Genomic DNA, 24,237 nt, shown 5'->3' on the forward strand with positions numbered 1-24,237 from the left:
TTTTATTGGATATATTTGTTAAATCTATCACTGAAAACAGTTAAATCATTGTTTATTTTCAAAAACATCCTTATAATAAACTGTATTTGAAAGGTTTTTAGTGACAAATTGGACAAATATATTCAAGAGCAAATTACACTGACCCCCCAAAATAAAAGTCTTAAAGCACGGACACATCACTTTATGTTTAAAAACACATAGACCCTAAAATTAGATTTTCATTAGATATATTTGTCAAATTTATCATTGAAAACAATTAAATTACTGTTTATTTTCAAAAATATCCCTATAATAAACAGTGTTTGAAAGATTTGGACTCTCCCCATTACCTCTTTATAACATATTGAGAGCGGACTTATTGAGGGTCTTATCCATAATTCATTTTGTCAAAACCCAAAGATAGACCTTACTCCTAATAAATAATAGAGACTACAAAAATATGAAAATAATTCAGATATAGAGCTAATGAGTAGAAAATCTCAATAATTTTTGATAAAAAAAATTTTCAAACCCCATAATAAATATCAAATATTCACATAAATTATTTTTTTATCATAAAATATAATAAAAATTGATAAAAAGAAGAATCTAACACAGACATGGAGAGATACATTTTCCAATAAAAGATCCTCTCCCCAAAGACATGAAGCCAAGTAAAGTTGATTATGCTTTTCAATTTATCATTAAAAATTGTGTGCGGTCCTATAGGAAGGTAGTATAGGGTTTCAATGATGGGCTATTGCCTAGCATTACTCAGCTCCAGGGAAAGTTTCTGCACACACATCACCCAACCAATCAACAGCTGTAACTGCTTATGATTCCAATTATCATGTGGGCCCATCTTGAATAAAAAATAATCAAAAGTAATTTGATAATTTATCTTATAATTGGTTTGTCACAATCAAGTTTAAGCTAGAAATGGCTAATAAGAGGTGTAGGCTATAGGAGAGAATCAAGTTTGAAAATGGTTTACACAGAATGACTTTTATTTGAAGATGCCAAATGGAGACTAGTAACTCAATAGCCTACGTGGCAGAAGAACAGACCAATGTGGAAGAGAATTTGGAGGGATTTTATTCTTTCGTTATTTAAATAATTTTAATATATTTAGAAAAAAAAATGAAGCGTTTGGATTGGTGGAGAAGAAGGTGGGCCGTTAGAAGTTGGAGCTGATTGAGGCATGGGAAGAGAAAGAGATTTCTCTTGGAGAGAATATCGGCGACCAGTCACCGGAGCAGCAGGTCATCACCTTCTCTGTTGTTTCCACTTCTTGGTGGTGGAATGCATTGCGTAGACGGAAAGTCACTCAAATTCGTGATTAGTCATAATCCAAAACCTCAAAATCTCTTATCTCTCTCTCTCCTCTCTCTCTCTTGAGGGTCTTATCATTTCTCCCTATCGCTTTCCTTCACCCATCACCGACTTTTCTCTCTCCTAATTTTACCTAATTAAGAAGCAAAGCGATATTATCTTGTAAGTATATTAATCCATCTATGAGAATTGAGGGGTAGAGGGATTGAGTCTAAAGGTATGCATTTTTTTTTTTTTTTTTTTTTCTTTGGTTTGCCAACCCCGGTTTTCAAGGTTTTGTCCTGACTAATCCGGTGTTCGACCTGGGTCGCACACCTAGCTGTGGTGGGTGAGTCCTCCCAACGGGGATTTTTTGCATCCACAAGGTTTCGATACCGAAACCTTGCTTAAGCGAACCAAGCTGCTTACCACTTGGACAAGAAGGGTGGGTCTCTACTTAAAACCACTAATCGGAAAAATTGGGTGTTGTCGTATATCTTTGGATCGACTAAGTTCACGAGCTAGAAATAAGTGGACTTGAACCGACATCATCCATCATAGGGTAAATTACCGCCTCTCAGGCCTTCCCGACTGATTCTACCCTAGAGAATAACTCTCTCCCCCTCTCTCGAGAACATAGCTTACAACTTTCATTTTATTGTGCTCTCTAAAGAGCAACTCTTCTCAAAATCTCAAAAGGTGTTGAGTTATAATCTCATTCTAAGGATTCTTGTGGTTCTAGAGAATCTAGCTATATGAGAATGAAGAACGGAGATTTTCACCCCTTTTTTGTTTGACTCTTTGGTCTTAAGAATGCTAGTTTTAAGAACGAGTGATTGCCCTTCTCTGACACTTACTGCCCAACCGAAGAGCAGATAGCTAATGCGTTCCACTCATTGAACAGGGTTTTTGGTTTGTCCGTGACCCCTAGATGCCGAAGGCGTCCTTTGGGTGATGTCGTAGTTCCTATGGAGTGGAGACGATGGGGTCAATCCATGAATTTTTCTTTTGCTGCATTTCGCTCAAAGGATAGCATTTTTTTTATCACACAAAAAGGGTGGATCTCTATTTGAGACCATTAGAAGTTTTGATTCTAATTCATTTTGTCAGACCTTACTTCAATTGTATGGTGAAAAAATGTGAAGGGGGCATAACCTTTATCTAGCGGGGGGGGGGGCCGTGTCGGTGCGGGACCGGCGACGCGCCGGCCGACATGTCCCAAAGTCGCACGACTTTTGGTTTCATCGAACCCCTATTTCGATTGAAATCCACCGTCATTCTTGATATAGGAAGTCGAAAGGTTGTGGAGCGACAACCACGGGCGACAACCACGGTCGGTGAAAGGATGGCGGTAGCAAAGGGGGAAAGGATGGGGAGAGAGAGGAACATGGATGAGAGAGGAAGAGAAGAAAGTGATGGAGCGGAAGTGTTGTGCGCGACATCGGATGAGTGCAGGGTTGCGTGGGATGAAGTGGAAAGTACCAACTTCTCACCTAACGATTCTCCATTGCATTGAACTCCGGTAGGTTGTGCAGGAGGTTCAGAGAAGAAGAAACTCCTACCGATTTGGATCTTCTCATCTTCACTTTCTTCGCCCGGGGGGGGGGCCCGCGCCCGCGCGGGGGGGGGGGGAGGAAAGCCCCCAAACCATTTGAGACCCGTTTCTCTATTAGGGTTCTTCTAACTCTGTTGAGGTCTATTGCATTTGCGGGTTGAGGAAAGCGAGAAACCTGTCGGGGTTTCGAAAGCCATGGATTCGATATCGTGCAAACGAAGGAATACCCCCTTACCCCCCCCCCCCCCCCCCCCGGGGCCGGAAGGGGGGGGGGGGAAAGGCACAGGTACCATGGGTAGAGTATCTAGACTTGCATATCCATGCTGATTGTAAAGCGAATCCTTCTATTTGAGTTCATATCTATTATTTAGAAATTGTATTTTCCTAACACTTGTCCATCACAACAGACAAAATTTCATAGAGTGCTCATTTGAAATCTCATCTCTGTTTTATTTTATCTGCTAATATCTTATAGACAGGTCAAAAAATTCCAGACGACTCCAATCCTCTGTAAACTAATGCTAGATTGTGAAAGTATTCCTAATTTCCTATAAGACTTAATATAAGGATTAATTGGAATGAGGTTCATAGACGGTTTGTCGGTAAAGACAATTTATAAACTGATAACCATTGATGTCATCAAGTTGAAGTTGAAGCTCTCCAAAGAAGAAGAAGAAGAGAAAATTGAACAGAGGACCTTCTAAACATCTTGTTTGATATAACCGAGGTGATCTTTTCTCCCCTTTCTTTTCTCTTCACCTACCCTCCTCTCTTCAATCCCCTCCCCACCCACATTCCCATCTCCTTCCTCGCCTCACTTCTCTCTCTCTCTCTCTCCTCCTCCCTTCAGCTTTGTTATCTCCAAAGTCCAACCCTGCTCAGAAGATTTAGATTAATTTGATTTCAAATCTATGATTATAATCTTAAACATGAGAAAGAATTGACAACGCATACGTATATGAGTATATCCACCGCCCATCCCAGAAATACGATAATACTAAATAATGATCTTCTTTTTCTTCCTTTAATTAAAAAATAAAGATCCAGATATACATACCATTTTGTTTGAAATTGCAATTCCAAATCTCCACTTGTCTATATTTTATTTAGCGGTGGGTCTCTGTTTCCATCCACTTGTCCGTCTTTGAAAACAACCATCTCTCTCTGTCTTTCTCTCTCTCTCATTAACTGAACCTTTGTCTCGTGTTTCAATAGTAATCTATCTATTTTTTAATCACAAACAGCCTCTTCTGTGAGAGATGGAGAGAGCTGTGTCGGCGACGTTTGGATTTTCTTTAAACAGGAGACAACGTGGTAGCCGACCCAATTCAAGGCTCAAGAAATGCATGCTTCCCTCAATTATCTCTATCTTTCCTATTTTTTAATCCCCTTTTCTCTCTCTATATATTTTATCTTTCACTCGTAAACTTCCAATTTTTCCACGGGTTGATTGGGTGTTGGATTCATCACCTCAGATGAATTCAGTTCTTCCTCCACTCACCCCTTGCTCTGTTTTTCTACCTCCTCTCTCTCTTTGCTTATGTTAGTATTGATGCATGGAGCCTCAAATTTTCCCCAACTGATGGTTTCCATGTTCATATCTTTGGTTCTTCCATCTGGGTTTTGATTTAAAAGAGAGTTTTCTTCTTCGCCTCTTCTGGGTTTTTCTGGGTGAGTCATATCGAAGGGGAAGAACCGAGTTTCAGATATGGAAGGTGCGTGTTTTACAACTTCAGAGCCTGTGTGTACCACAACCACAACATCGCGTAAAGGGTCACAGAGAGATAAGCCTTACAGAGGAATAAGAATGAGAAAGTGGGGGAAGTGGGTAGCTGAGATTAGAGAACCAAACAAGAGATCAAGGATTTGGCTAGGTTCTTATTCAACTCCCATGGCGGCTGCTCGCGCTTATGATACGGCTGTTTTCTATTTGAGGGGACCTTCCGCTCGTCTCAATTTCCCAGAATACTTAGTTGCAGAAGGTGAGCTTCATGACATGTCTGCGGCGTCTATAAGGAAGAAAGCAACAGAGGTTGGAGCTAGAGTTGATGCACTCGAGACTGGGTCGATTGGTCCTCAATTAAATTCTTGCAAGAGATCATCAAACAAGAAGCCAGACTTGAACCAGAAACCAAATCCTGAGAGCTCTGATGAAGATTGAAGAGCGAGCAGCCCAGAAAGTCCTTTTTTGGGAACATCGAATCTCTGTTTCTATATTTTCTTTTGTTAATAGGTTGTATCCAGATGGTTGGCAAACCCTTAAAAGAGGTTGAGAAAAAATCAACCAGGATTCATAAAACTGTCATGGATATCAAAGAAACAATCAGTTCCAATAGGGATAAACAACTGCAATCCTTTGCACTTTGTATAGCTTTTCAAATCAGTTCTCAAGAATTTTTCTTTCTTTATTTTTTATGGTAATTCTTTTTAATCTTTTCTGTTCTTTTTGTTCTTCTGGTAATGGTTTTTTTCTTGTTTTCAGTTGATGAGAGGCAACAAATAGGAAACGAGCAAGTAGTAGATAAAAGGATAAGATTAGTTAGGTATTCTTTCTTCTTTCTGAGGAAGAAGCTGTTGCTTGTAGATGACCTGCTTGTGAGAGAGAGAGAGAGAGAGAGGAAGACAGGAGTCTGTGGTCCTCCACCTAAAACAACAAGTTAGGCCATCAAAGCAAGGGGAGAGAGAGAGAGGGAGGGAGAGGGGAAAGGGTCAATATCACCGTCACAATCATGGAAGAGTAATCTGAGAGCTTTGGAGTATATACTGGTAGTTTATGCGGTTTCCTTCTGCAATTGGTAAATTTGATGGAAGCATCAACAAGCAATGTAACTTGTAGTATTATGTCTTTCTGGGTTTTATTAGTTACCATAATCAAAGGAAACAGGTCTTTGAAATTTTACCAAATCCAATTTAATCTGTAAACATGATCAGAAACATTAAGAGTTCACTTTTTCTTTGAGCGGTTGAGGTTTCCTTATTACTTTTCTTTCTTACAACGAATCCAATTGAGAGAAGAGAAAAAGGAAAAGAAACTGCTGATGCTGCTGCGGCTGCATGAGTGCGCTAGTCTCAATCTCAACTAAAATTTGAAATTCCACTGTTCAAAGGTGCTGGGGTGGTTGTGGTGTTATTATTTTTGCTTTCTGTGGTGTCGGTTGGCAAGGAGGAAAGTTGGCCAAAGTATGGTATTTTAAAATCGTTTTCTCCGGCTTTGCCAATGAGTGGTTTCAAGCTTTGCACCACTGATCCTGGCCCTCCTGGGCACACGCACAAAACCTCTATGATTTCCTCCAAATCGACTTTTCAACCCTAGTTCGGTATTTGTCTCCAGGGGTTCTCAACCAGAAAGAGACAGCAATCTTGATGAACAGTATTTCAAAAACTGGGTTTGGATCAATGGATCTGTACTCCACCAATATCCATCTAAAAAAGGTTCCCGGGTCGATCCAGATTCTGGATTTTTGAACCCAGCAGATGACTAAAACAAGAACCAGGTAGACCCCAAGACCCCAGATGCTACCCTAAAAACCAGGGAAATGGACATAAGAACGGGCTCTAGGCTTGAAAAAGCGTTACGGCAAGGAGCCCACAGTGATTAAGATAAGCAGAAGAACATCTACCATTCATGATACAAGTGCCACTGGAGTCCTGAAACACAGATAAACTCCCCCCCCTATCGAAGAGTCAAAAGAAAGATAAATGTTGTCTCAGTGGTTTAAAAACACAAGCCCCAAAAGAAAAAAACACACACACCAACCCTGCGCGTATCACGTCTTTGTTAGGGGAGGTATATGGTCTCCTCACGCTTCACCATATATTAAGGTAACCTCACATGGAACCCACCGGAGATCACACCTTTTATTTATTTTATTAGTATCTAGAGGTAGATTCTATCTTTATTGTGCGGCAAAAAAACGTAAAACATCTTATCTGTAACTGTGAGGATCAAGGATCCACACAATAAAATAAAATAAAAAAAAAAACCACCCGTGCAGAATCATCATATCATAGAAACAAATTACATGAAATGGTCAACCATTTTGCAACACTGAAGCCTAGACAGAATCAACATGGCATACTAATAACATAACACAGTATTTTTTGGCCAGCCAGAAAAGTTAATCTGGTTGTGGCCATGAAGTAGAAATATCTTTTAAATTAGTCACTGCAAAATATATTCCATCATATATATTACAACCCCCCTTGACAATAAGGGAGCAGTTAAAAATGGATTTAGTGAATGTGCAAGTTCCATTACACTACATGAGAAGCAAACTGCAAGCAAAGGCCTTCGTGATAAATAAACTTGAGTAGGAAAAACTGTAAAAGAAAGGTTAAGATCCAATAAATAAGATATTATTCAACTCTATCTACAAGCATTTGCATCTCAGAGAAAGGATAACATCCCTCTTTTACCAGCACACAGTAACTAATACTGATAACCAATGATACACAATCTCTCCCCCCCCCCCCCTCTCTCTCTCTCTCTCTCATAGATAGGACTAGTCTCTTTTTTTATGTCTATCATAGGAATACATATGTTAACTAAAGATTATGCATAAATAATATACCTCCATTATCTGTAAAGAGGTAAATACTCGAACAGCCATTAAGCTGCTGTCTGTTAAGAGTGGCCAAATAAATTTCTTCTGTAAAGCAACCCGGATAAAGGCCAGATGATCCAGTAACCTGCCAGGATGGTGACCTCAAAATACATTCCTAGCAAGCATTTCATTCTGTTCTTTCACAGTCATGTTTTATCTGAAGGGCAGCCCTAACAACATTTCCTCTCGTAATGAGTCCAATCTTTTTTGGGGGGTAGGGAAGAAGTTGAAAAACAGAGGCAATTCAGAAATTAGCAAAGTAAAAGGAATGACAAACATTGAACCTTAATAAAACCATTCAAGACCCCTCACCAGTTTGCCATCGCTATCAACTACAGGAAGTCGACGGTACTTTGTCTCAAGTAATAATCTGACAATGCAAAAGGAGAAGAAGTTCAGTTTCATGAATCCAAGTAAAAAGGCTCCAGCTATTTAACCTCAAACCACAACAGCAGAAAAATTATATTATGGTGAAAATATGGGAATGCCACCCTTGGGAGGCTGCTGGTGGAGGGCATCAAAAGTTTTTTTCTTCTTTTTTTGATTTTTATTTTGGTGGGGGGGGGGGTTCAAAAGACATCAAAAGTGAAAGGTAAAGAACCTAGCGGCATCTTCAAGGTTGGTAGTTTCACGAACAACAAGTGGGGCAGGTGTCATCACATCACCAATAACCTTCCCGTTGGTCTTGCTGAGCAATTTCTGTAGTGCATTGAATGTCTGAAAACAAGTATGAAGAGTTTTAAGGACCAGCAGTTCATAACGAAAAAAATTTCAAACCAAAAATTCATAGATAGACGAAAACCAAATAAGACAGCATGTAGTGCACAAAAAATGCAATAAATTCTATCAGAGCCACATTAAATTCAGAAATACACCATTTAAGAAAATTCTTTATGTGAATATACAAGTATATAATCCATTATAATAACTGCATCAATTAGATAAAGAAGATGCAATTCTTCATTGGGAAAATTTGTCTGCCTGTGGGCTAGTTTGGTTGACTAAGATTATGAGCAAAGGGAAAATGCCTGATGAATGGAGGAGAAGTGTTGTAGTTCCAATTTACAAAAATAAAGGAGATATTCAAAGCTGTAATAACTATAGGGGCATTAAATTGATGAGCCATACTATGAAATTATGGGATAGAGTAATTGAAACCAGTTTGAGACACTTAACCACAATTACGGAGAACAAGTTTAGGATTATGTCGGGAAGATCTACAACGAAGGCTATTTACCTAATTAGGAGACTTAAGGAAAGGTATATAGAGTGTAGGAAATACCTTCATATGGTATTTATTGACTTTGAAAAGCTTATGATAGAGTGCCTAGAGCGTTAATTTGGCAAGTACTAGAGAAAAGAAGTGTTGCAAGTAAATATATAAACATATTTAAAGGATGGTTCAATGACAAGTGCAAGAACAGTGGGGGGAACAAAATAATGAACATCTCAATTATAGTTGGGCTACATCAAGGATCAACTTTAAGCTCATATTTATTTGCACTTGTAATGGATAAATTGACCAAAGACATTCAAGACGAGGTCCCTTGATGTATGCTTTTTGTTAAGATATTGTATTGATAGATGAGACTCACTGGGGATTAATATTAAGTTAGAATCATGGAAAACAGCTTCGGAATCAAGAGGCTTTAAATTAAGTAGAACGAAGACAAAATATCTAGTTTGTAACTTTAGTCATGATCGAGCAAACGATGAGGTGGTGAAACTTGACGATAAGGAGATTCCTCAGAGTGACTATTTTAGGTACCTAGAATCAATCATAAATAAAAGAGGTGATATAGAGGATGATGTTTTCCAAAGAATTAAAATAGGGTGGATGAAGTGGAGAGGTGTGTCAGGGGTCTTGTGTGATCGACGTATTCCATTAAAGCTTAAAGGAAAATCCTATAGGACCATCGTTCGACCAGCATGATGTACGGTGCAGAGTGTTGGGCTATTAAAAGAATCATATAGATAAATTCAATGTAGCAGAAATGAGGATGTTAAATGAGTGGCAATACTAGGAAGGATAATATAAGAAATGATCATATTAGAGTTGGTCTAGGAGTTGCTTCCATAAGTGATAAGCTTCGAAAAATTCGTTTGAGGTGGCATGACCACGTTCAACGAAGACCTATAAATGCCCCTGTATGGAAAAGTGATATAATCCAAATTAAAGGAACTAGAAGAGCTAGGGGTAGACCTAAGATAACCTTAAGAGAAGTTGTGAGAAATGATATGCATAACTTAGGCCTTGTATCTAGCATGATCTCAGACAGAGTTGATTGGAAGGCAAGAATCCATGTAGCCATGGGACAAGGCTTATTGTTGGTGTTGTATGCAAGTGAGCAAAAAATACGTGGTTCCAAGTTTCCACAAAATTTTGAAGTACTCTGTCTAATTAATGGTCCTAGAAAAAATATTTTGCACCTTATTGGATCATATGGTGGTAGTGGTATTGGTCTATGACATGTGGCGTCAGTAGAGTTAAAAATAGATAGGTGGTATTAGGTGTAGGTGTTATTTAGTAATTACCCTGTCTAGGTAGTTTCCTATACTGTTATGATTACTTGTTTAATATGATTCCTTTTCAGATTATGTTTTAGACAACTATAAATAATGGAAAATGCACTAGTAAGATTACCCTAAATCTATTGCTAGTTTAGATCCTCAAATTCTTACTATAGTTTTATGGTTCTCTCAAAGCTCTGCCAATTACTGTTAAGACACCAACAACTGAGGGGTATACCATAGGGCAATAAAGGGACTGTAGGACATCAAACTAAATGACCATGTGGGGGACAAGGACGAGTGGCAGGGGTTCATTGGGGAGCAGCCAGATTTCATGTTGGCACCTTTTAGAGGATATGGCTTAGGTGCAAAGTAGAGGTCAAGATTCCGATTATATAGAGGAGGGCTGGGGTAGGAGGTAGGCAAAAAGCAAGTAAGAGGGGTGAGCTTTGCTGGCAAGGGAGAGGAAGACTCTCGTTAGGAGCAATTTGAGTGGTATTCAGATTAGGGAAGATCCTGTGTTGGAATTGGCATTCATTGTACTGCTATCTTTAAGATTGAGTCAGTTGAATCAATCCATTCAGAGCCTTCATCTAGCTCTGTTTATCTTCAGTTGCAGTGTGTGTGTGTGTGTGTCTTCTTCTTTTTTTCCAGTGGGGGGGGGGAGGATTTGGTGATATTGTGTGTTGCAGGGGTTTATCTTTGAGAATTCAGGGCTTCCAAGAGTTGGAATACATGGTTCAATTAAGGGAGTAGCTGGATTCCTATCAGTCACATTGTAAAAGAGCTCCCATAAGTCGGAATTTCTTATTCTTCATTCTGGTATAGAGACTCCCATCCAGACTGAGGGACCAACCTATACAATCTATGATGATTGAAGGCTCTACTTACCAATTTTATGAAGCATAACTAGAGCCCTTAGGAATCTAATGTGTCTTCCATGGGTTTTCATCATTCTTATCGCAAGTACAAGACATTAAGAAGGTTGTGGCACGTATTTTCTGCAGATTCTTACTTTTTGAAAGTATGTGTTGAGGCTTTTCTTTATCTGCAATTACTCTACTATCAGCCAATAATCTTATCTCAAATCTTGGGTCCACAACGCCCACCCCACCCCCAAAACAAAAAACCAAAGAAGAAAAATCTCATAGTAAGTTTTACTTCAGCCTTAATATTAATGATCAAATGTCTGGTTTTTGTGGAGTTGTTAATTGAAGACACCAATCAACAGCACATCTGACCCTCTCAATCTTATCATTAAAAACTTAATCTTGTACACAGAACTACGAACCAAATATGGGCTTATAAAGCGGCACATTATATTAATGAACCCCAAGATCTATAACTCAATCATGGGTCAGAATGAAGCCTTCTGAAATCAGAGTGGCTGAATTGGACAATCATATATAACCACATCAAAGGATTCACACATCTCTATAAGTCAATATGGCACAATACACCATTGAGAGTAAGAGCCTTAAGTTCAAACACCCCCCCCCCCCCCCTCTCTCTCTCTCTCTCTCTCTCTCTCTCTCTCTCTCAAGAGAGCTAAATTTCAATTTTCCAATGGGTCTAGCAGATAAAAAGCTTAAGACTTCGATGGAGTCATCCATAAAGGGAGCATTTCACATACTGTTCGACTTCAGCTTCATGATATCCTACTAATGTGAAGCCACTTTTTGCATATTAGCAACGTAATAGCAGTGGAAAGCACTACGGACTGACTGCTAGAGGTCTATGATGACCAATCAGTGCTGCAGATAGTCTCAGCAGTTTTTTCTTTCAAGATTTCTTAAGAATTTCAATTGACTACGTGTGTGATGCATCACTTAGCATCTGGGAAATTAGAACCCCAACTGCTTTCACTTAGCAGAACATCACCATATGACATTAGGAAAAGGAAAGCACAAGGGACGTAACAATATCAAAGTAGAACAATTACAAATACGGATATCTATTGATTTTCAATTAACAACAATGAATAAGCAAGCAAGCAAATAATAGTTCTTATGTACCTTCCAAGTGCTATCAACTTCAGGAAACATGCTTGTGTCAGTTCGTCCACTACCTAAATGAAAACAACTGGCAAATAAGCAATAGTCTCGATTCACAGCTAAAATAATAGTTTTCTGAGAACAATAGATCTGTCCTTTTCCATGAATTGCTTCAGAAGCAACCACAGATATGTGCAATGTTTCACCAACAGATGTTTTTTTCTTGCTTTACTCATTTACAGTATCAAAACCACAAATAAAGGCACCAAACTCTATCTCCTATCTTTTGTATCCTATTCTCTCCATACCCCATCTCCTCATGAATCATTCGATCTCTTTTATTCTCCCATTATGAACAAATGAAAATGGTTTGTTAACAACTCCACAATTTGAAATGGAGACACAATGTGGGAATTGGTTGTAAGCAAGACAAATCCTTTAGGGTATTCTATGGAGCCATACCAAGAACAAATACCATGACTAACAATAATTCGTCTCCAATTCATCATCTAGGTCTAAGACAAAAGGCACAAGTGCCACCTGTCTGTTGCAAATTAATTTCCATAACATTATTGCAGAATTGTCTGTAGTTCTCTGAGGATATCTGTGAAGAAAAGTAGTTACATTATCACCAACATAAAATATGGCTTCACTGTTATTTATTGTTTGTTGCAATAATGTGTTCTTTTGGAAGTTTTATTTGTTTCCAGTGCGTGAACTGTTTGTTTTAGGGGCCCTTCCCCATCTTTTAGGCTAATCTAAAAGACGGTCCCTACAGGTTGCATTCCCTGTACTTTGTTTCCCTTTCTTTCTCATGCACCAATTTTCTGCCGCGCCAGGGGGGGGATGCAGTTTAGAATATAATGTCAAATTCGTGAAAACTGGAGCATAATAATAAAACATAAAAATAAAAAGAAGCAGCAGCAGAAGAAGAAGAAGAAGAAGAAGAAGAAAAAAGTTGATATAAATTCAAGCAATAGGTATGAATATGAAACAATAAAGATTCAAATCAAATAAGGAAGTGTTAAGTTGAAAGTTTCCCACAACAACTTGTATTAAAGAGGAAGAAAAGAAAATCAATCAATAAGAGGAAGCTTTTCATCAGCATAATAGAATGACAAGTCAGTTATAGTTTTGAAGCTTGGAAACCTGATATGGAGTCCAATGCTAGCAAGTCATAATCAGAAACTACACCAACCTGCAATTAAATTAAAAAAAAAAAACCCTCTAGTTAATGTGTTGAAATAAGACAAAGTAATAGACTTTAGTTTGAAACACAGAAAAATCAATAGAGATTTTTGAAAAGATCATACAATTATTGATACAAGAATAAATAAAACCTGAATCCCAAGTAAGAAAGACTTTATTCACTAATCACCCATAGTTTACTTCCTAAGAGACTACATAGATCAAAGTCGACGAGAATAACAAGTCAGTGTGACTCGTCTGGCAATGTCAATCAGATAATCAAGCTAGCCCAGAAAACTGGATGATGTTTTGTGTAAGGAAACTGTTTAATCCCTGTCTATGGTGATAAGCTTGAAGCTCATTCTTTGAAACGATAAAGAATAACAGCACTGTTGTTATGGCAACTTCATTGCCATCAAAAGTCAACCACAAGGTGAGGCACAATCAATCATTTTGAATAGCTCTGATTGGCCTGCAAGCAATGGAATTGGCCTAACAGTTGAACAGGGGAGGGGAAGGGGGAAGAGGGAGAGAGAGGGGGAATGAGAGAGAATATCTTACCATAGAAACAGAGAGTGAAAAACTACAGCCATCACTGCCACATTGCAAATCAATTCATTCAATTTGAACCATGAGGTAGTACGGCCTATTAATTAAACTATTTATTAATAGAAACCAAAATAAAATAACCTAGATTGACTCAATTACTATGACTTTCCTAACTAGACAACTAATCAGTACTCTTTCCTGTATTGAAAAACTGCATACTTAGGCCCAAACACTCATAATGTACTCTGCAATATTAGAAGGAGTAACAAAATAAGAATTTTTGTGAAACCCCTTTTTGGGACTTCTATTTCAGCGCATTACAATATTAAAGCCAATTATTAAACCCCAAACCTATACCAAAACCTGGCCAAATTAAATCAAGCCTTAAAGCGAGTCTGCATCCGGATGAAGGGCTGTGAATTTGCTCTTTGGTGCTTCATCCTAATTCCATTTCTATGGAGAGATTAATTAGGGCAGATGGTATGCTACTTGGGTTGAAACATAACAGAGTCCATAGAGGCATGAGTAAAACACCCGGATATCAAAGCTATGTCAAGCCTGTTAAGCATTCCTGGTTGGTAACTGGAAATGATGGTGGTAGCAAATAAGAAAAATAGATGACTAAAGTAGTCAAAGTAGCCAGAAAATTTTACCAAGGCCTCTATTTTCTCTGCTGTAATTAAAAGCTGATACCCCATGTTTCTGGCAGCATTGGTTTGAATTTTTAAGCCTATATGCTTCACACTGCTTTGTACAACAGTTAGTGCAGCAACAACGGAAGGAGGAAGATGTTTTGTCACATTCTCATCATGTAATACCTCTCTTCTTCTAGACTTGCTGTCAGAACGGAGTGACTATTTTCTTTTGTAGCAGTCATTAACAAATTTCAAATGAAGGATAATTGAAAGATTGAGGCTGACATATGAGCCGAATTACTTTCTTACACAAGGAGAAGCGGATGATACATAACTGTCTCAGAGAAAGGTCACACAAGGTACTTATCACACACAGGAGAAACAAATTGCTGAAAAAGTTAGAAACCTGGCATTTATGCAACAGGAATAAGATTTACTAGCTTCTCCAGTAGCAACTTCCAGATAAATAAGATGATATGGTAGTCATATCACTTTCTCCAGTATCCTGGAAATAATGTCAGTACTTCTAAAATGCATAGCCATCTGAGGTATTGATGTTGATGGTGATGGTGATTCTGATATGAAAGAGAATAGCTGGAGATGAGCATTTTCAAGAATGTTATACGTCTCACTATGCAAGCAGGCAGATGATACATACTAGGCAAGCGGTGTTTTGGGTTTTTAAATCATATCTTTCTTCCTTCAAGATGCAATATTTAAAGGACATGATATGTAATTGCTACACAGATACATTACTAAGATACCCAACTACATCACCACAAAAAAATCACTTACAAAGGCATGACTACTCATTCCCAATACAAAGTACTAATAAGGTCTAAAGTATCCCACAATACAATACAATACTAGCCGATATGTATCCATATTTGACCCAACTGATACGATACATCTCGATACGTCTCTCTATTGAATTACACTAAAATACATTAGCTAGAGAGATACAATACTCGATACAGGACGATACGTCTTTTAAAATCACCTGACCGATACGATACTCGATACCGATACTTTAAACCTTGTCTATTAGAACTGCTTAAAACTTAGTCCTCTTAGCCACCTAGGAATGTCATGCGTGTGTCAAGACTATAAAATATTGCAGAACAGAGGACATGATAAGATAGAATACAATTAGGATTGAAAGAAAGTTGGGAAACCAGCAACCTATACCTAAATGTCAAAGCGACTCCTTTCATGCTAAATAAAATGAACTCAAAACAGAATCAAAATTTCCATTGGGATTCAAATGTTCGACCAAGACTCTGATGAATTGGGAAATAATAGCATCTTGTTTGGGGGTTGAATATCACCAAACAACCATTCAGTGCTAGCATCTCCCACTGTTTTCATCACACAGGTTTCTAGAGTTATGCTTTCATAGTTCCATCACATAGATTAACATTTCAGGTTAATGAAGATCAAGCTCACTTGAAATATACCTATATATTCAAGGAATGTCTAGACCAAGAACATCCACAGCTAGCCTCAATTATCATCATTACTGCATGGAACATAATTCCAATGACAACATTTTGCATCAGTTCTGTCTCCTGGCAGGATGACATTCTTATATTGAACCGTCGCATCCCACTGGGGAAGTAATTTTTACTCTCTGCACCACCTTAGCTTTAGAACCAACTTAAAGTGTATACCCAGTTTGATATTAAATTGTAACATCCTATAAATAAGCAGCAATTCTAAGTCTATAAACTCCATAGAAAACTATGTTTGAATGTAATTACTTGACACAAATCTTAAATCCCCTAGGGAAGGGCTCTAAGTTTAAGCAGCAGTTGCAATATAGAATGTCGTATCATTGTTCACACCAGACCGACAAGTTTCAAGGCAGTAAAAATTCCAAGTGCATATGCCATATACTAGTTGCTCATATGGACGGAATGTTTTAAGGATAGCATATGATTACATACCAATTTCCAGTCATCATCAATCACAGGAAAACCCGTAATCCTTTTCTCTACAAGAGTCTCCAATGCTGTTGACCAAAAGATTCAGAACAACAAGACTATGAAAGAATTTTAGCAAAGCTGATGACATAAGACCAAAGTTCACATTACCTTCATCAACTGTTGTGTTAGTCCTAACAACATGTAAATCCTCTTTTCTGGTCATAAATTCACCTACTGTATATACTCCATTTTTTGCCTGTCAGTCCACAAGAAAGAAAGATGAGCCAAAATATGAGATAGACAACGAGGCATTACTAAATAAAGACAGGCTAAATGGCTCCAAGCAAAAGCATTCAACTGTCAACCCCAACTAACTAAATATATTACTAGATGCCTAGTAAAATGCTGACGATGGGAAAGATTCTCAAGTGGGTCACTTGCAGAAGCTTGTCCAAGTGGATCAAAAACCTGCAATGTGTCAGTTTAGCTAGCATTCTCCGGAAGAAAATAGTAAAAGAGAACACAATTTAGAAAACGAGGACTAGCAAAGCCTAGGCAGCCATTCCAAGTCCATAAAAGCTTAGCTCTGGCTCTTCTATAACAAATGTAAACCCCCAACTTGTACCTAAAATCATTCAGAGTTTACAGTTGAACAATGGCCTCGCTCCAGGATTAGAGGTGCCATGACATGGTCTGACCAGGTTTAAATTATTCGAAAAACTAAAAGCAGGGGCAATTGATAAATAGACATACCGGCACTGAGTTAGTCTTCAAAATCCCACTTCCAGAAGCAGAACAGAACTTGCGAAGGTGACCAGAGCGGTCGTAGGGATACATGGGACGAGAGACAGAAGTAATAAGACAGGGAAGTCGAGGGCAGGGAGAAGACAGGACACAAGGTAGACGGTGAAGAAGGGTCGAAAAGGATGCAGAAGCAGGGCAGAGAGGGGCAGCAACGAGTGCTTCAGAGCGAAAAATGGAGGAATCCATGTGGGTATCTCTGCTTTCACTCGCTCTTTTCCTACAGTTCCTTTTGCGCAGAGATCGACTGGATAGATAGATAGATCAAGGAACAGCGAAATCCAGAGCGAGAAAGAACAGCTTGATTTAATTGATACCTAAAATGGCAACATTCGAGTAAGGAAGAAGAAATTAATTAGGAATTGGATTTTCTTAATTGGGATTTGAGGATGCTTTTATATAATCGAAAGAGATAAACCATGGGCTAAGCTCCTTGATTTTCGAAACCCTGAGCGGATCTCAAAGATGCTAACCGCTTCAGAAGAATCCGTCTCTGTAATCATTCAGGAGATTCCGGATGTGGATATGTTAATTTCACTATCTAAACAATTAATTATTCCATTAAGTATCTTATGGATATGATTTTTTATTATAAATCATAAATTAAGGTAATATGATTATTTTTTAATAACTTTTTTGGATAAACTCTCTTATCATACTACTATATAAAATGAAAACTTGAAATAGTCGTCCTATGTATTTTGGTTTGACCAAAACACCCCGAACAGACAGACCCAGCGATGATTGTTTATTGTTTCGAAGAACCTCACCGATTGCACTCAAAGCCGAGGACTATATTGCAAAGCGGCAAGCTATTAATGAAAGTAAGCATCCTTACCAGCCCAACACCCTTTTCGTTTTAGAAGATGGTTTGCTCGAGTATTAAAAATCAAGTATGGTGATGGTCCATCCAAATATCTCGGCCTTCCTTCCGACTTTGGGGTCAAGAAATCGGATATCTTCAAAGAGGTGGGGGAAAAAGTCTTCAAAAGAACACAAGGTTGGAAAGCCAAGGTACTTGCCCGGGATGGGAAGTCCTCATCAAATCAGTACACCGCCATTCCATCTTACGGGTCTCACTTCCTTCTTCCGACGACCTTCATAATGATGTGCGAAAGTCCATATCTAACTTCTATTGGGGTCGAGAAGAGGAGGAGCATAAAGTACATTGGATGTCTTGGCTAGATTGTGCGAGGCTAAAGATAAGGGGGGCTTGGTTCGTGATCCAACCATAATAGAGCTCTCTTGCGAAAGTAGCATGGCGCTTATGGGCCCCCGGACCTTCCCGGGCAACATTTATCAAGGCGGGTACTTCCCATGGACCGGAGGCAAGGAAAGGCACGGGCCTCATGGGCATGGCAGAGTATTCGATAGGGAGAGACATCCCAAATTGGGTCTCATTAACTTGGTTGGAAATGGTGAAAGTACCCATATCGGGATTCAAATTGGATTCCGGTTTATCAAACTTTCGGATCTCTTCTTCTAAGCCTAGAGGGTGCCTTCTTCAAATGGTCTCGGATCTCATAGAACCAGCTCAAGGTGTTGGAATAGACCTCTTTTACAACAATTATTTACAGATCACGAAGTGAAGGCAATCTAAAGATTCACGGCCAAGTACCGGGAGGACAGTATCGGGGTGGTGCTTCTAACGGATCTTCTCGTAAGTCGGCATATCATGTTCGGTGTAACCACAGGGATTCACAGGCTTCTTTTGCTCCTTCATCCTCTCGTCGACATTTATGGGAGGAAGTAGTACCCGAGTCTTGGAAAAGAATCGGACACAATGTTATCCTAAAATTCAGACTTCTATGGAAAGCCAAATCAAGCCTGGCCACAGGAGAGAACACAAGTTAGACAGAAAGAGGGACCCTACTGAGGAGATGCGGCCTGAGTTGGAATCTATTGACCACACTTGTTTAGTTGTGATTTCTCTCGAGCATTATGGTTTGGCATGGGACTTTCGGGCATGATTGAAGAGTAGACTCGGACCTCTTTGATCCATACATTAATAATTGGGGGCATTGGCAATTTCCGATCCAAGGGCAAGTAAAGAGGCTCCAGCATTTCTTCTTTACCTGCGGTCATTGGTTGGCTCGTAATGATCTAATCAATGGGAAATGTTGGACTCGAGCGATGTCAAAGACATGGAAAGCACTATGAGTTTGGGCGCCGGCTCCGCCGTGATGGTGGATCCGGATACTAGGACCGGCTCCTCCCGGCCCCTATTTAAGGTCAACGACCTCTGCTCCCACCGAAGAGGCGCGGCTGGGTCATTGGAGAGACCGCGGCCTTTGCCGCACGCGGCTCGATCCTAGTCGGTTCCAACCCGGCGAACTTAGCTCTTCGGGAAGCTTGCTTGGGCGCGCAGTTGGCTTAAGTGTTTGGTTTTGAGGTGATTCTAGCACCATGCAAGCGGCGATCCCCTTCCCGGAGGGAAGCGGCGGGATTGAGGACATTAGGAAGTGTTGTCGCTGAACCTGTGGCGGTTCACTTTGTTTCTAGGTGGGCTAACTCGAGCGATCCCAGCTAGGAAGGCCCGGCCGGGCAAGAGGACTATTGGCCCGTCCGCCTGGCTTCTTGAAGCTTGTAATCAAGACGCTTGGGTTTTCTTGCCCACCTTTCAATTAAAAAGCGTGACCAAAAAAAAAAAAAAAAAAAAAACCTCCCTGAATAGGTATTTACCTTTCCACACCCCGTATGCTACAAAACCCCCATGCACACGACACTCAAAGGGTCCTAATCAAACCCAACTGACGGCATTCCAACCCCCACCCAACCAAAATTAGTTATAAATCTTATTTGATTATGAAAGTTATACTAAATCTTATCCATAAACCCAAACATCATTTCAATGGACCAAAATATCCTTCACAAAGCTACATCTGATTTCCGAAAACTCAAACGTCATCTCCATATCATTCCAATAAAGCAAACTCACAAGCCAAGCCCGTATGAAAGCCAGCTGTGGTATCTAAACACCCAATGCGACGAACATGCTATCTGGATTGGTTGCAATGGCAAGATTTGCCAAAAGAATGGAAAACCCTATTGTCATCTATGCAACACAAACTTGACCGCAAAAAAATGAATGGGGATTTTTTAGTTACAGATTTTCTCCGATTACTGTCTCCCTATGCGGCCACATGGAAAGAATGAAGAACCCTTTTGTCATCTATGCCCCCCCCCCCCCCCAAAAAAAAAAAAAGGAGCAATGCCATCTCCATGGTCTCTGCAAGACCTAAGGAGTGGTACTACTAAATTCAAGACCTAAGGAGCGCTTCTACTAAGAAATCTCTTCCCCCTAAGCACACATCTGTCTTTTAACAAGAACCAAGAGCCCTTCTCTCTCCTTACAAAATTATCCACTGCCAGCGAGGGTTCCTTCAGATCCAAGAACCAAGCGCCCTTCTCTCTCCTTACAAAATTATCCACTGCCAGCGAGGGGTCCTTCAAGTTCAAAAACCAAGCATCCTTCTCTCTCCTCTTTTTAAGGTTAACAACAGCGAAGGTTAAAGAGTTGAAACCTGCCTCATTGCCTGTTGCCTATTGCCTACTCTCTTCCTCACAGTGCATAATCTTGATTCATCCTTTGGTTGTATCAATTTTTTATCTATTTATTTTAATAGCATTTTTCTATTCGCATTCAGAACCTTTAGATGTCCACCAAAAGCTACAATTGATATGGTGAAGCAGAGGATATTGATGCCTTTTATGGTTTTTCTGAAACACTTTGCCTCTATAGTGGCTATGCAAATGAAGTAACTTCAAATTTAAATTACTATTTCTCTCTGTGTGCTTGTGTTGCTATTGTTTAGGCTTTACAATCTGTTTTTGCATTCTTGTTTATTTCCTTAAATATAGGAGGGGATTGGATGCATGCCCATAACAAATGTTTAATTGGAGATCAAAAGTGAGGGTTGAGGCTTGGGAATAACTTTTCATCAATGCCAAATAGTTGGCAGGTCTAGGAAAATGGTGTACCGACTTTGTCTAACACCTTGGTTGATAACATGGGAGGTAGATTGATATCGATTTCTTTTTTAGTCCTTTGTGGGAATCCCAATACAATCTTCTCGAATTATGGTGTTGTCCATTACAGTGAAGGTTTATGTTGTTTTATCTTGGTTTATCTCTGGTTGGAATGAAATTCCGATGTCTTGATTGCCTTGGATGTAACATATCTATTTGGAATTATGGAATACTGTTGCAATGCGTTTTTAGTATATGCTTCTAATGCCAAAGTTGTTGAATGCTAGCTGCATTACTGTCTTATTTTCCCAATTGTCTCCATTTAATATATAATTTAAGAGCTTCTCTTATTTCTTTACTTATTGTTGAATTAAAATTGGTGAGCAAATGTTTACTTTAGAAAGTTGCATTTAATGGTAGGAAGCATTAAGGTGTGAGATGTCCAAGTGATCATCCGCTTTAAACTTGATAAAGCTTTGCTACTCTTTCTAAAAGTTATTTAAATCTTCCAACCAATTTTAGCTTTTCTTTTTCTACAGGTTGCTCAAACTCCCTGACAGAGTTAGACAACCTTAGACGACCTGATTACTAGAATCTAGTGAATTATCATATATCCTCTTTTTTTAGCTAAATCATATAGAGGCATTTGTATCATCTTATGATATCTTTTCCTATGTTACCTATACATAATCTTCCAAGTGTGAGAAAGACTCTTTTGCATTCTCATTGTTTTCTATGCTATCGCAATCATATGGCTCATTACCTGAAAGGTTGAAATATCCTGGCTATGTGTGTGAGGAACATATTCAAAACATCAATTATAGGCTACATGTGTGTTTAATTGGTATTGAGGTAGTCTGAATCATTTTCGAGGACATTTTGAATTTGATCCTAAATTGTGTTGTGATTGATTCTATTCTCATTGTTTTAAAGTCAAGAATTTCATATATTTTCACCAAAAAAAGAAAAAGAAAAAAAGAGAGGCTAAAAGTGCTTTGGTGATGTTATCATATAGTAGGTTGTCCTAGATTCTTGAAGTGATGGCCCCAACATTGTCCATTTTGTTGATGCATTCAACTTTGAGCCTGAAAAATATAAATAAAACATGAACCTAAATTCCATGTGGAGTTATCCCAAATGGTGTTCTTAAATTTCTTTTTAGAGTTATCCTAGATGGTGTTTTTACTGGAGCTATTTCAAATAAGTATAATGGTATGCTGGTCTTCTTTTACATGGTATGATAAGGTGAGGTTAATTGGATCTATATATTATATTATTATACTTTGTTCTTCAATCATCTAGATATTTCTTGCGCCACAATTTTTCACTTTGTCTATTTGAAATGAAGATCTAGAAGGACCAAATAATCTACAATTTTCCTTCCTTGTAGGCATCTCTGTTCGTGCAATTTGTGTGGAGTCGATTCTTACCCATTTGTAATTCTCCAACAAAATGGAGCATCCAAGTTATTATGTTGTAAAGAAAAACAAAACAAGAAATTAAAATCTTTTATTTCCTTCTGCCCTTTTTCCTTTCTTTCTTTTCCTTGCTTCATCAATGGTATTCTTCATTTTATATCTTTTTAATTTAATCTGAATCCAATATTGACAAATAATAGGATTACTATCATTAGGATCTCTTTAGGTTTCAAAGTCGAAAATTGTTATACGCTAAAAGGAATCTTGTCAAAAATGGACACCACAGAAAATAAAACATCTAATGCTATAGACATCAACTAATGACGGTCAAGTTTAAAAGAAAATTGCATTTGAGGTTAGGTTGTATAATATTGATATTTAGTAAAGTAAATGTCCTTTCATCTTCTTTTTTTATTTATTTATTTATTTTATATATATATATACACACGTGCAAAGGCATGTATGAGTTTTACTAGTGTATCTAAAAAATCACTTAAGGACACACTATTATTTTTATAACAAAAATGTCCTTGCATCATTTTCATTTCTTTTCTTCAATTTACACACAACTTAAAAGAGAGATATGAGGTATCAATAACTTGGTATTGGAATAAGCTTCTAACTAATATGCTATCTATTTAAGAAAAAAATCAAAAACTTATAAGGGTATTTTGGCCATAAGAATGACGATGTATCATTAGTTAGTTTTTGTACACCATAAAAAAGACAAATATAAAATAGAGTTTTTTACATGTGGGTCCCTTTAGTGGACCATAATCTTCCTTTAGTGTAATATATTACGTGTGGGGTCCAAATCAAACTAATCTCGTTAGCCGCTGTTAAGTTTATTCAAATTTCAAATGTAAAGTAACCAAAATACCCTTAAGATTATTTAATATATTATGTTAATATATGGTTTTAAAAAGAGATGATTGGTCATTAAGCGTTAATTATTTGGTTAAAAAATAAATATATCCAAAAAAAAGAAAAAAATATAATAACCCAATATATTAAATAATCTGATGAGCATTTTAGTCTTTCCACATTTGAAATTTGAATATATACTATACTAAATGGACCCAACATTAGTTTGTGGTCCATTAAGGGACCCACATGTAAAAAAATCTATAAAATATAATTTCCTTTTAAAATAAAAATGACTTGAATCCCCCAATGCAGGGTTGGTCGACTAGTAAAGGTTGGGGATTCTACCCTTGTGGACAACATATATAATTTCTTCATCCCCTATATATAATAATTGTTTATTTAAAGAAAAAATTTGGCTTGAACCAAATGTCAAGGAGTAAAATTGGAAATTACCTAATTTCCAATTAAGCACATATGCATTCTACAGTCCCGAACCCTGAATTTTTTTATATTTTTATTATTATTTTTAATTTTTTTGCCCAAAAGTCTGGAACCAGATCAGGCTTCAATTATATCCATTCTATATTAAGAAAAGATACTACTACAATCCCAGCCCATCCGAGCCCACTCAAGTGGGCCACGAAGATAGGCCCAACCCAGAAAGAAAGAAACAAACAAACAAAGAAAGGCTAAGCCGACAAGATTAGGTGGGCCGGGCTTTCAGTGCATCCCCAAACATCATGATTAGAACTTTGAAATTTTGCAAAAAAGGGTGGGTGGAGGTCATCATCCTTGTGACTGGAGTACTCAATTTAATTTGCAGGAATTCAAATCATCCAAATCATCCAATCAAGAGTTCTAAATTTACCTTTTTCTATTTCATTCAACAAACAGTCAAAGAGACATGGAGGTGGGGTTCTTTTCCATTTCA

The 24,237-nt window shown here is 38.3% G+C and overlaps 2 protein-coding genes across 2 annotated transcripts; one reads left to right on the forward strand and one right to left on the reverse strand.

Annotated features, from left to right (window-relative positions):
• The first annotated feature begins 4,117 nt into the window (after nucleotides 1–4,117).
• LOC149016258 (ethylene-responsive transcription factor ERF011-like) lies at nucleotides 4,118–5,498 on the forward strand. The gene has a single exon (XM_089155820.1). It carries the CDS (start codon nucleotides 4,554–4,556, stop codon nucleotides 5,004–5,006), a length of 453 nt encoding a protein of 150 aa, XP_089011946.1. The 5' UTR covers nucleotides 4,118–4,553; the 3' UTR covers nucleotides 5,007–5,498.
• A 1,623-nt stretch (nucleotides 5,499–7,121) lies between these two features.
• LOC149016259 (CBS domain-containing protein CBSX1, chloroplastic-like) lies at nucleotides 7,122–17,558 on the reverse strand. The gene is made up of 8 exons (XM_089157395.1): nucleotides 17,005–17,558; nucleotides 16,420–16,507; nucleotides 16,273–16,337; nucleotides 13,104–13,152; nucleotides 11,976–12,028; nucleotides 8,051–8,166; nucleotides 7,762–7,819; nucleotides 7,122–7,651 (listed from the first exon to the last, which is right to left on the reverse strand). Exons 1-8 carry the CDS (start codon nucleotides 17,239–17,241, stop codon nucleotides 7,577–7,579), a joined length of 741 nt encoding a protein of 246 aa, XP_089013521.1. The 5' UTR covers nucleotides 17,242–17,558; the 3' UTR covers nucleotides 7,122–7,576.
• Nucleotides 17,559–24,237: the final 6,679 nt, after the last annotated feature.

This window comes from Hakea prostrata, chromosome 5 (genome assembly GCF_041222555.1).
Source record: "Hakea prostrata isolate BN-2017 chromosome 5, UWA_Hpros_2, whole genome shotgun sequence".
Classification (NCBI taxonomy): Eukaryota; Viridiplantae; Streptophyta; class Magnoliopsida; order Proteales; family Proteaceae; genus Hakea; species Hakea prostrata.

Coding starts and splice junctions, on each gene's coding strand:
- LOC149016258 (XM_089155820.1), top strand. CDS start 4,554: ATGGAAGGTGCGTGTTTTACAACTTCAGAGCCTGTGTGTACCACAACC.
- LOC149016259 (XM_089157395.1), bottom strand. CDS start 17,241: ATGGATTCCTCCATTTTTCGCTCTGAAGCACTCGTTGCTGCCCCTCTC. Junction 16,508..17,004: donor TGAAGACTAACTCAGTGCCG/GTATGTCTATTT, acceptor GTGGACTGACAG/GCAAAAAATGGAGTATATAC. Junction 16,338..16,419: donor TAACACAACAGTTGATGAAG/GTAATGTGAACT, acceptor TTTGGTCAACAG/CATTGGAGACTCTTGTAGAG.